This window comes from Setaria italica, chromosome VI (genome assembly GCF_000263155.2).
Source record: "Setaria italica strain Yugu1 chromosome VI, Setaria_italica_v2.0, whole genome shotgun sequence".
Lineage (NCBI taxonomy): Eukaryota > Viridiplantae > Streptophyta > Magnoliopsida > Poales > Poaceae > Setaria > Setaria italica.
Genome location: NC_028455.1, coordinates 34470830 through 34481782, shown reverse-complemented (window position 1 = coordinate 34481782; position 10953 = coordinate 34470830). Strand labels below are relative to the sequence as shown.

Here is a 10953-nt window from a genome sequence, read left to right as displayed (position 1 = left end):
TTGAGGACGTATGTAAAACCCCTCTCCTTTTCATTTCTTTGAACATCTCTTTAGCTTGGTTCATCATTCCAGCTTTAGCAAAATCACTTATGAGTGAATTATACGTGCTTGCTTTGGGAATAAAGCCTTTACTCACCATCTCACAATACAGCCTCAGTGCTTCAACTTTATTGCTTTTCTTTGCATATCCTGTCACCAGTATATCATAGGTGAGATTATTGGGTTCAAGACCCATCTTGTTTATCTCACTGAGAACAGTATCCGTTTCTCCAATTTTTCCAGCAGACTCAAGACCTCCCAGAAGTGTGTTGAATGTAGCAATATTTGGTGAGAGCCCTTGACGAAGCATCTGAGCATACATTGCAAATGCATTATCTAAATGGCTACTCTTACAATGGCCGAGAATCAAAGCATTGAATGTGATAGTGTCTGGTGCAATTCCTCTCCCCAACATTTCATCCAAAACAACTTTAGCTTTCCTTGTCATTCCATGACAACACAAAACATTCACAAGTGTATTATAGACAATGATGTCAGCATGAAGACCAGCATCCATCATCCATTCATGAATTTCCAAAATCACATCCAATCTCCTGCTTCCAGAACATGCATGCAGTACCCTTCGATGGGTCAGAGATGTTGGAGTGAATCCAGCAGAAGCCATCTCATTTAGCAAATATTTTGCCTTCTCCACAACCCCAGCATGAAGAAGACCCACAACAAGTGTAGTATATGTGATAAGATTAGGCTTTATAGAACTCCGCTTCATTTCATCCAGTAGCTTTAGAGCTTTGGAGGTCTTTCCTTCCCTGCACAGTGCAGCAATCAGAGTGTTATATGATGCTTGATCAGGTTCTATGCCCATATTTCTCATCTCTTTCAAAAAAGATTTTGCTTCGTTATACTTGTCAAGCATGCAAAGGCAATTGATAAACACATTATAGACAACAGCATCAGGTGACAGGTTTCTCTCCATCAACTCCTGACCAACCTTAAAAGCAGCTAGCATGTTTCCTGTTTTAAAAAGCCCGTCGATTAAGGTGGTATAGTTTACATGGTCTAGCAACAGACCACGTTCACCCATATCTTTAAACAATGCTTCAGCATCCTCTATGTTCCCATTCTTTCTCAGACCATTTACCAGTGAGTCAACAACAAAGTTGTTTGCTTCAACACCCTCATGCAACATATCCTGGTACACATCAAGAGCTGCTTCTTGCCCTTGGAACTTGAAGAAGCCGTCAATAAGTATTCCATAAGTCACAACATTAGGAGCAATCCCACTGTCCTTCATCTTCCTCATATAATCAGCTGCTTTATTGAGGTATCCTCTTTTAACAAGACCATTGAGGATTGATGAGAATGTAACAACATTTGGGCTAACAGATTTCTCCTCCATTTGCAACAGCACCTGCTCTGCCCCGTCGACATTGCCTGTTCTGCAGTGTGCATCGATCAGTACAGTGTAAGTAACACAATTGGGGGTGAGATTATCCAATAGAGCATGCTGAAGTATGTCCTTCACTTCCTCAATCTCCCCTTCCTTACCTAAACAGTCCATCATAGCTGTATACATGACCAGATCAATGACCACACCCCTTGAAACCATCTCTCCCAAGAGACCAAAAGATTCCTTGACCCTCCGCGCTTTCACTAATGAATCGATAAGTGTACAATATGTGACATGGTTCGGTGGAGCTCCAATGTTGTCCATCTCCCTGAAAAGTGCATATGCTTCTGAGAACCGGCCATCCCTGCAGAGGCCATCGACAAGAGCACTAAGTGTGACCACATCCGGCAGCACACCAAATCTCACCATTCCCTCGTACAAATTGAATGCCTCCTCAATCCCCTTGCGCTTACAATACTCCCCAATGAACGCAGTGTATGTCACCACATTCGGCTCCACGCCATCCGCCTTCATTGCCTCCACCATGTCCCATGCAGCACCAGCATCGCCGGAGTGGCAAAACCCAGCAACTAAGCTATTGTACCCCACGACATCAAGCGGCACCCCTTGTTTCCTTATCCTCTCCGCCACAGCCAATGCTGCGGCCATGTCCTGGACTTTACAGTACCCATCAATGAGGGCATTCCATCCCACCACATCTAAGCTGCCGATTCCTCGGCCTCCGACCAACATCTCGGTCAATCTCGCGGCTTCATCCACCAGGCCGCTCCTACACAACCCCACGAGCACCGTGTTGACGGTGACCCCATCGAAGGGCACGCCGCGCTTGCACATCTCGGCAAGCACGGGCGGAGCGAGCTTCCCATGGCCCTGCTCGGAGAGGCCAGCGAGGAATATGTTGTAGCTAACGGTATCAACCGCAACCTGAGACTGCGGCGTGGAGGAGGAACGCAGGAGGCCCAGCGCGGGGCGGAGCAAGCGGAGCTTGCAGTAGGAGAGGATGATCGAGTTGAGTGTGTGGGGGTCACCTGGAAGGGGGCGGAAGCGGACTGCGGCGGCGGCGAGGCCCGAGGAAGCAAGGGCAGGGATGAGGCGGCGGAGGAGGCTAGCCGGAGGGGAGGCGGGGAACGAGGAGACGATTTGGGAGGCGGCGGAGAGGCGGCCGGCTCGGAGGAGGGTGAGCGCGAGGGAGCACAGGAAGGATGCGTGGAGGGTGGGGGTTAGTGCTTGAGGAGGGGCCGGCATGGGAGGGGGAGGAGCGTAGCGGCGGCCGTCGGCGACGAGTGGGGGTGGGCAGGCCGGAACCTAGCGTTCAGAAAGAACAGAGTGAGCCAGATGCGAGAGCCAGGGAGGGAGCTGCGACGGCAGCTGAGGCGACGAGGCCCGCAGGGAGGGCGAGGCACCGTGCGGTGGGGGTAGGGGGCGGCGGGCCGCCAGTCGCCAGATGCTCAGATGCGAGAGCCGAGAGAGAGGCGGCGGTGGGGATTTGGCCGTCTGGGGGATTGGGGGAGAGGGAGGGGCGGAGGGGTTGTGGGCCTGGCAAGTGCACATAGTGTGAATCTGGCAAGTGGCACACTGCAAATAGTAGGTGATTTTTTTTTTTTTTTTTTTTTTTGCCTGTGGGGGATGTCCAGCAACCCTGGTTTCAGACTTTCAGCGACTGTCTTATACATGAAATTTTACTATAAGCATGGATCATTCATGACTCAATCTTAACACTTGCAAAGCAATCTAGTACTGATACAATTTGCAAAATGCATCCGGATCATTCATGGACCATTGATTTCGTAGTAAGAGGATCTGAAGGCGCTTATTTATCATAATGTGGACAATGGGATCTAGAATTTTCAGCGCCTCCTAGCAGCTGTTTCTCTCTGCACATCCTCAGAAACACTGGTTCCCCAAAAAGAAAATTCCAGAAACACTCCTTGTTCTAAAGCTTCCTGCACTTCCCAGCTCTCTTCTGTAGCCCAGATGTCTTCCAGCATCCAAAACTTCTCTTCCCGGTCATTTTTCTCTTGCTCCTAAGCTGAAGGTTAGTTCCACAGCATGCGTCAGAAGGCTGGAAAATTGGCTTTGGGATGGCTGTGTCGCAACGCTTATCTCTCCACAATTGCCTTCATCTGCCACCAGCATCCTGCAGGCAATACAGGCACTATCAATAATAAATACATTGGGGAAGCATCTTGAAAAAATATGCTATAGCTATTCAGCTAATTCTTTAAATTTATAGAATCCAGTTAGTTGGCCAAACATCTGGAAAGAGAAAAATGTGCCATAGCATGGCCCTTTTTTTTAAGGGAGTATGGACTTTATTTTTATTTTTTTTGGTATGGTTGCTTGCTGACTTTTGATTGCTGGTAGGAGGGCGGTCCATTCCCTGCTGATTTAGTAGGGCACATCTTGGTAGTAATTTAGGATGCCTCTACAGAATCCCTGGATCAATCTTGTTTAATGTGTACTTCAATTGCCCAATCATTAGTGAATACTGAATACTACCTTCAACGACTAGCGGTTGGGTACTTCTTTCTTAAATCAACTTAAGGTAGGGACAATATAGGAACTGCATGGTGCTTACTCTCGAGGTCGAGAAGCCCAGAGGGAGCTTAGGGCACGAAGACGATTGTGGTACTCACCAATGGCCAAGAAACACCTAGCTGCCTGCCTAACTGTCAGAATCCGGTGCATCTGATGAAGAGCCTGCTGCCTCAAGTTATCAGCCTGGAAATTAAACATTTCGTTTTAGCACACATTGCAGGGACATTATTCTTGGCATCCTATTAGTTTTAAGTAATTGCTACTGAAGAATAGACTTATGGTTACCCCATGCTATGATTATACTTATGCAGATGCATTCCAAAAGCATATTGTTACATGTCTAGTTGACAAGTCATTTCTTTCCAGAATGCAGACAGACATAAACATGTATAATTGCTGATGGCATGATCTTATATAATGCGTTGCAAATTCTATAAATTAAATTTTTGACATTGTCTACAAAGAACAGTTGCCTATTTGGGACGCTAGTGGTACTGATGAGGTAATATGATGCAGGTGGGACCAGATGGATAAAGTTTCCCTGGATAAATTATTGCTGCAACTATTTTTTTTCATCACGTATTTCATTGCTCGTCTACAAAGTTGATTGAAATGAGGAGTACCATATCAGCCCTTGTGTAGTATCTAATATCTATATGGTAAATATAATACTGACATAGTGATGTATTGATTGAGATTCAAGATTTGATGAGAAACCATAACCTGTATCACAAAACCTTCAAGGTTTGCCAGCTTGCCGAGGGCAAGGGCCATTTGACCCATGAAGCTCATGTTGATGTCGTCAATCAGAGATCCACCTGCCATGGTGTCAGCTAGTGACTGATGCAGCTGCTCCAGGCCCTGGGAGAGAGCTTCCTCTGCCTCCTGTGATGACCGTTGAAGGTTGCATATGCCTACCACTTGCTGCTCAGTCAGGGGATCTAGCTGGGGTAGCAGTGTCTGCAGAAACATGAGAAGGTTAGTAAACCATACATGTATGAGCTCATATTTAGCTCGAGTCCATTTTCACTCTACTAGTTTGATTGGTGAATGAACTGATTCACCGTAATAACAAACTGTCTAGTGAGTGAGGTTTTTGCTTGACCTGCGTGTGTCAACTGACAAAATCAACCTTAATTCAGCTTACGAATCTTGGGGAAGGTAGCTTGTATGTTTATCGGTTGTCAGACACAAGTTCATACCTTGAGCAGATCAGAGGGCCTGAATCCACCCATCCAGAGAAAGCAACGCTCCGCCGGGGTCGTCCACGCCCCGGTGATGAGGTGGGACACGTCGGACTTGGCTGCCACGACCTTGAGCTGGAAGAGCTCGTCATGGTGAGTCAGGGTGTCGTCGACGATGGCTCTGAGGTCACCATCCGGCAGATGCGCGTGCAGGGCTCCCTGCAGCTCGGCCATGCGCCGGCCGTGGTCGTCCAGCCATCGGGCGTACCCCACGTCGAACATCGCGGCGCCTGACCATGGACGGCCACTATATCCAGTAAGACAACACATGCTGATGAAGAGAACGTTGAGAAAGGAGGATCAAATTACAGACAACCTGAGCTGGTGTTTGCACCTGGACCTCCTCCAAGAAAGAGACCCTAAAAACACATACAAGTTCAGAGATCTCATTGTTTCAGATGTTGAGTTCGTAGTCAGCAGGCAAACACACACACAGGGGTACAATTTGTACCTGGGAACGGGCTCGCTGCACGTCCTGTTCCATCTGAGCAAGTTTCAGTTTGCTGCTCTCAAGTTGCTGGATGTAAGCCTATGGCACATTGACAAAAATTTTACCTGTCAACAATTTGGGAAAGTCACAGCTGAAAAATTCCAGTTTCCAAGTAGCTGATGCTCGAAAAGTCACTCACCTTCTTTCGCAGCCGGCTTTTGCGTGCAGCTTCGCGATTCTGAGCAAGTCTTCTGACTGTCTGCTGACACCAAAAGAATAAAAACTTTTATTGTCAAGATCCTCAAATACTTCCTACACATCGTAAACTGCAGCACCCTGAGGTACTGTCAAAAAGGTGATTGAAATAGCCCAAAGAGAGAGACCTTTGGATCAAGAGCCTTGCCAGTCTTCGGAGTGGAACCTGTAGCCATGTCCTGCATACCAAGTAGACACATGAACAAGTCACAACATTTTAATTGCTAAACCTGAGTAGAAATAGACAACAGGAGAGAAGTGGAATAACAATCACTATTAAAAAAATGAACATTCGTCCCGAGACTCAGTATCGGTTGCATTTTGATCCGGTACTAATGTGAAGTACTGGGCCTAATGGATAGTCCCCAAGGAGTCCCATGTGACCCTCTTTAGTACCGGGTGGCGGTTCCACCCGGTACTAAAGGTCTACTCGGTCCACCCGGTACTAAAGTGGGTTCCCAACCGGTACTAATGGTGTTTTCCCTAGTAATGGTGTTTTCCCTGGTAATGAATATTGTTGTTCAACTATGTGTCAATGACCTAAATAGTATATAATAAGATCACGACATTCCAGTTACATCAAGCAGAACTAAAAAAACAGTAGTGTACATTTGGTGGAAGCCATCCTACCTTAGAACAGACAAAACTTGGTTTTGCTTTTTGTTTATGTTGTTGTCACGCCCTAACTTGCAAAGTTTCTTTAGGTTAAGTGTGAATCATCCAGTTAATATACAATGTTTTCACCCAATATATCTTGGCAGTTGATCAAATTGACCAGAAAGTACCTAAAGCACCACTGACCCGAAGTTCCCATTATTTAAGCATCAGTTGGTGCATTTCTATTAGGGCACAAGTTTGGAAGATATAGACAATAATCATATTAAAAGAATGCTAACTTGTCTCCTTTTGCAGGACCAATTGCAGTACATGATCCATCATGCACTAACCTAACATATCCTCTACTGGACTTATCCACACCTACAACAAATAGATTGTTGATCTAGAATAATTAGGGGGTGTTTGGATCCTGGAGCTAAAGTTTAGTCCATGTCACATCAATATTCAGAGGCTAATTAGAAGGACTAAATGTGAGTTAATTATAAAACTAATTACACAGATGGAGGCTAAACGGTGAGACGAATCTATTAAGCCTAATTAATCCATCATTAGCAAATGGTTACTGTAGCAGCACATTGTCAAATCATGGACTAATTAGGCTTAATAGATTCATCTCGCCGTTTAGCCTCTATCTGTGCAATAGATTTTGTAAATAGTCTATGTTTAATACTCCTAATTAGTATCTAAACATTCGATGTGACAGGGACTAAATTTTGCCCGGGGATCCAAACACCCCCTAGAATGGCTAGTTCTTCTAGGCGCATAAAATAGAGGACTAGTTCTTGGTAGAAGATTTTTCTTATTTCTGTATAGGGCCCTAGGGGCCAAAAGATTCACCTAATGTGTTGGGAATTGGGATTGGCAATATTGGGAGCAGCAAGCAGATGATAAATGCCCTGGAACAGTGTTCCTCTACCGATAGGAGCATGTAGCTAGCGGCATGAGTATCTTGGAAGTTGTGGCCTTTTGTGGGCTAGCCAGCGACATGAGGCCAGTATAGGGAACAAGATATACATTGCATTTTCCATGATAAGGATGAGCAGGAGAGATGGATGCAGAAGCCAAGAACACATCCAAGAAGAACAGATGCATAAAAAAAAGTTGTGAGATGCAGAGCCGTGGACATATCACAGAGAAACGCCTACATACCTTGTGCTGAATCTGCTGTGGAACTTGATCAAATTGGCTGGCCATGTTTGCTGCTGCTGCTCCGAGCTGGTGATCTGAGGAGTGATTGTTGGTGTTCTTGCTGCTGCTCTTCGAGTCGTCTGTGTTGTCTACCGTCAAATTTGAGCCCTCCTAATAGTGCAAAAGCAAAAGGGAGAGCAGTTGCAACTTGTGTTCTTGCTTGTACTAACTAGCTAGATGCACAGACAACTCTATACTCGTAGCTAGTCCATAGTCCATACCTTGGGTGTGTGAACAGACCTCATCGTCATAGGCCAAGCTGGGAAGCCGTGGACATATAGGGCCGTTGCCAGTAGCAGTAGCAACAGTGGAAAAGGCTGCAAGAAGATTTCATAGGGGAGGAGGAGATCAAGACATGCATCCAAAGTAATCTACCAGAGGTGAAACTGAAAGGGGTGTGCATTGGGATCACAAGGACAAGGGAAGAGAAGTGGGGGCCACTGTGTCAGTGAAAGTGAGTAGAGTTATTCTCTTTGAGCTTGTGCCTGCAGAGAGCCAGTCAGCCAGCGTGTTAGTACTTGGTAGTGTGGCACTGTTGTACTAGTACTACCATGGAGATCAACTGTTCAACTCGTTGCAAGAGAGAAGAGACAGATGGAGAGGGGGAGAGAGAGGAATCACGAGGTAGTCACACCACACAAGCAGCACAGCTGCACAGCCGCCACTCCTGCATGGTTGCTTTTGACTACAATGCCCTAACCTATTGGAAAAGTGCCTCACAAGGTTGTGTGTTTTTGGCCTTGGCCAGCCAGAGAGAGAAACAGTTGTGTGTCTTCTTGGTCTTGGTCAGAGAGAGAGGTGGTGGGGAGTTGGCTTACGCTTGGTGTCTCCATGGTGAGCCGTGGAGGTGGTTGTAGCCTGTTGAGTTCTTCTGAGTGAGGTAACCTGATGCATGAAAGCCTCTTCCAGCTCTCCAAAATAGGTACCTCCTCCTTGGTCACTGCCAGTGCTAGGCATGCATGTGAAACGGCAAGTAGTAGCAATTAGAGGAGAGCAAATCTAGAGAAATTGCATAAATTCGAGAATTTTAAATGTGAGCTTCTCATGCAAAAAATTGCATAAATTCAGAAACAAGTGCAAGGTGGTGCTACTCAATCATCTCTAATTTTACATTTGCATAAATCGTTGCTGCCAAGACGGGAGGGGATGGAGGAGGGTCAAGGGTGCAGTTCTTACAAGAAGTTTGCAGGAGGAGTGGAGTTGGCAATGGTGTCGGTGTTTTAGACCGGCAACCCGCCTAAGGAGTACCCAAGGTGATCTTTTGTGCGGTGGGTGTCGTTTAGAATCAAGGAGTCGATGGTGACACAAGGAACACGATTTAGACAGGTTCAGGCCGCTAGATCGCGTATACCCTATGTCTTGTGTGTAGGTTGTATTGATCTTGTTCTTCGTTGTTTGAAGCGGGTCCATGCCCGCCCTTATATAGTCGGGAGAGCAGAGTTACACGGTAGATTGTGTATGAGTCCTAGTTGAGTATGTTTACAGAGTCCTACTCTAACTCGGTAGAGTAGTTTCCTTTTGACCCGACTAGTCTTCGGGGAGTCCATGAAGCCTACGCGCCCTGCAGAGTAGTCTTCATGTCCGAGTAGGTTCCGGGTATATTCCCTTGAGTGGGTCCGTACAAGTCTTGTGATGGGCCTGGAGGTGCCTAGCCGAGAGATGGCACCATGGAAGCCATAGCCAAGAAGAAAGCCATCGCCAAGAAGAGAAGGATCTTGTCTTGAATGACTAGTACTAGTACTGGTCTCTCCCATCCTGAGGCACGCCAAGACGAACAACACAAATCCTTGCTCTCCTTCAAGATTGTTGACTACCCTGCTAGCTAGCTTCTGCATCCAGAATGCAGAAACATCAAATCAGATGTCCATGTCTCCATGATGCTACACGCGGTTAGGTCAGAACATGTATGGAAAGATGGTGGAGTCGAAGACATACCGGGATTGGGATATATACAACAAGCAAGAGCTCAGGAGTCACCACAAAGTAACTTGGAGCCCTTGGAGGAGAGTTGGAGGGCAGGCGATCTACGTACCCTTTGTGTTCTGAGTTGCTCTTGCTCACACGCAGCTTCTTGTTGACATGACACTATAATAGTTTCAGCTTCTATAGGTGTGCCAATCCCACAGTTCAGAGGAAGATCTTGTCCTTATAGCTAGGCTGCCTATTATACTGTGACTTTGTTCTTCTCTATCCTTAGGCAGAGAGGGAGAGAGGGGAGAGAGAGAGAGTCAGAGTCTCAGAGAGAGAGGGGGGAGGAGAAGGTTTAGGGTCTTTCTCTCTTCGGTTGGCCCCATCATGTCCCTCTAATTTTATTTTTCTTTATTGCATGCCCTTCTTTTGTTCCACAGTTGAAATACATGTGGATTGATTGATATGGGTAGAGGCACTTTAATTTTTCAAGTGTTAATGTTGCTAATTAGCTTCAAAATTATTTCTTGCAGCAACTGGCTTTCTACTCAACGATGCCACACCATCCATCACATTTAGACTTGTAATTAGTCTTTGACCATGGATGTCAATCTCTGATTTGAAATAAAGGGAAACACATTCTAGTCATAAATGTACACATTTTTATCTTTTGAAAATAAAGGGAGTATCTCTTCCATTTCATTAAGCTAGAGAGAGGGAGAAAAAACCAGCAAATAAGAACAGAAAAGTCAAAACGACATCACGAACCATATTTTAACATTTCTTTGCACTACGTCCTACCTTTATTTATGCACATACCATGGCCCAGTCATAGATGTTTACGGTCTTATCTAGCTCTCAACATGAACTTTTCATTTTTTTTACAAAAAACATTAAACAATGTGTTGTTTATATATTTTAAAATAGATCAACAATTCCAAGATAAAAATAACTAACTGAAGCATATCTGACCCTAAAGCTGTAGAAAAACAAGTCTGCCTTTGAGGAACCTTATATCTGTTAGCTAGCAACTACAATTCTCCAATATTTATGTAATGATCATACCGAGTGGAAAGGCAACCAACAATATTTATATGTCCTCTTGATTCCTGATTTAAATTTGCTCACCATTATTGTCCCCTGTTAATGAGTCAACATCCATGGCTTCTCAAACAAAACCTAATCCCAACAACTATAACATGTTAATAAATCTCCCGATTCAAGTCTAATCACTCAACGGGCTTGTTTTAATTTGCTAGCTAATATGTCACCTGTCATTGCTGTGTTGGACCAGGGTTAAATAATGTGTACTATATGTTTTGACAGCTTAGTGAACAAAAATTAGACAGCAACTGAAAGAT

General features: G+C 45.3%; 2 protein-coding genes across 3 annotated transcripts in view; both read right to left on the bottom strand.

The window, feature by feature from the left end:
* The window catches only part of LOC101775327 (pentatricopeptide repeat-containing protein At5g14770, mitochondrial), a 2985-nt gene extending 329 nt beyond the window's left edge, over positions 1–2656 (bottom strand). Inside the window, exon 1 of the mRNA XM_022827805.1 lies at positions 137–2656. Within this exon, the coding sequence (XP_022683540.1) occupies positions 137–2656 (2520 nt within the window). The remainder of the gene's footprint in view (positions 1–136) is intronic.
* A 432-nt stretch (positions 2657–3088) lies between these two features.
* On the bottom strand, positions 3089–7918 carry LOC101773157 (transcription factor TGAL4-like). Of its 2 annotated transcripts, none has more exons than XM_022827691.1 (9): positions 7646–7918; positions 6007–6057; positions 5823–5882; positions 5645–5722; positions 5510–5552; positions 5152–5423; positions 4673–4909; positions 4048–4132; positions 3089–3548 (listed from the first exon to the last, which is right to left on the bottom strand). In XM_022827691.1, the coding sequence occupies exons 1-9, from the start codon at positions 7688–7690 to the stop codon at positions 3511–3513; spliced, it is 909 nt and encodes a 302-aa protein (XP_022683426.1). In that variant the 5' UTR covers positions 7691–7918; the 3' UTR covers positions 3089–3510. The 2 variants fall into 2 exon arrangements, with proteins under 2 accessions (XP_022683426.1, XP_022683425.1); XM_022827690.1 differs by having other exon boundaries at positions 3990–4132; positions 7646–7912.
* Positions 7919–10953: the final 3035 nt, after the last annotated feature.

What these genes read in the sequence shown, in the direction of transcription:
- LOC101773157 (XM_022827690.1), bottom strand. Translation starts at nt 7,690, where the DNA reads ATGGCCAGCCAATTTGATCAAGTTCCACAGCAGATTCAGCACAAG. An exon ending in AAAGCCGGCTGCGAAAGAAG is followed by an intron (nt 5,723 to 5,822) that starts GTGAGTGACTTT and finishes AATGTGCCATAG; the next exon opens with GCTTACATCCAGCAACTTGA. An exon ending in TGGGCTTCTCGACCTCGAGA is followed by an intron (nt 3,549 to 3,989) that starts GTAAGCACCATG and finishes TATTGCCTGCAG; the next exon opens with GATGCTGGTGGCAGATGAAG.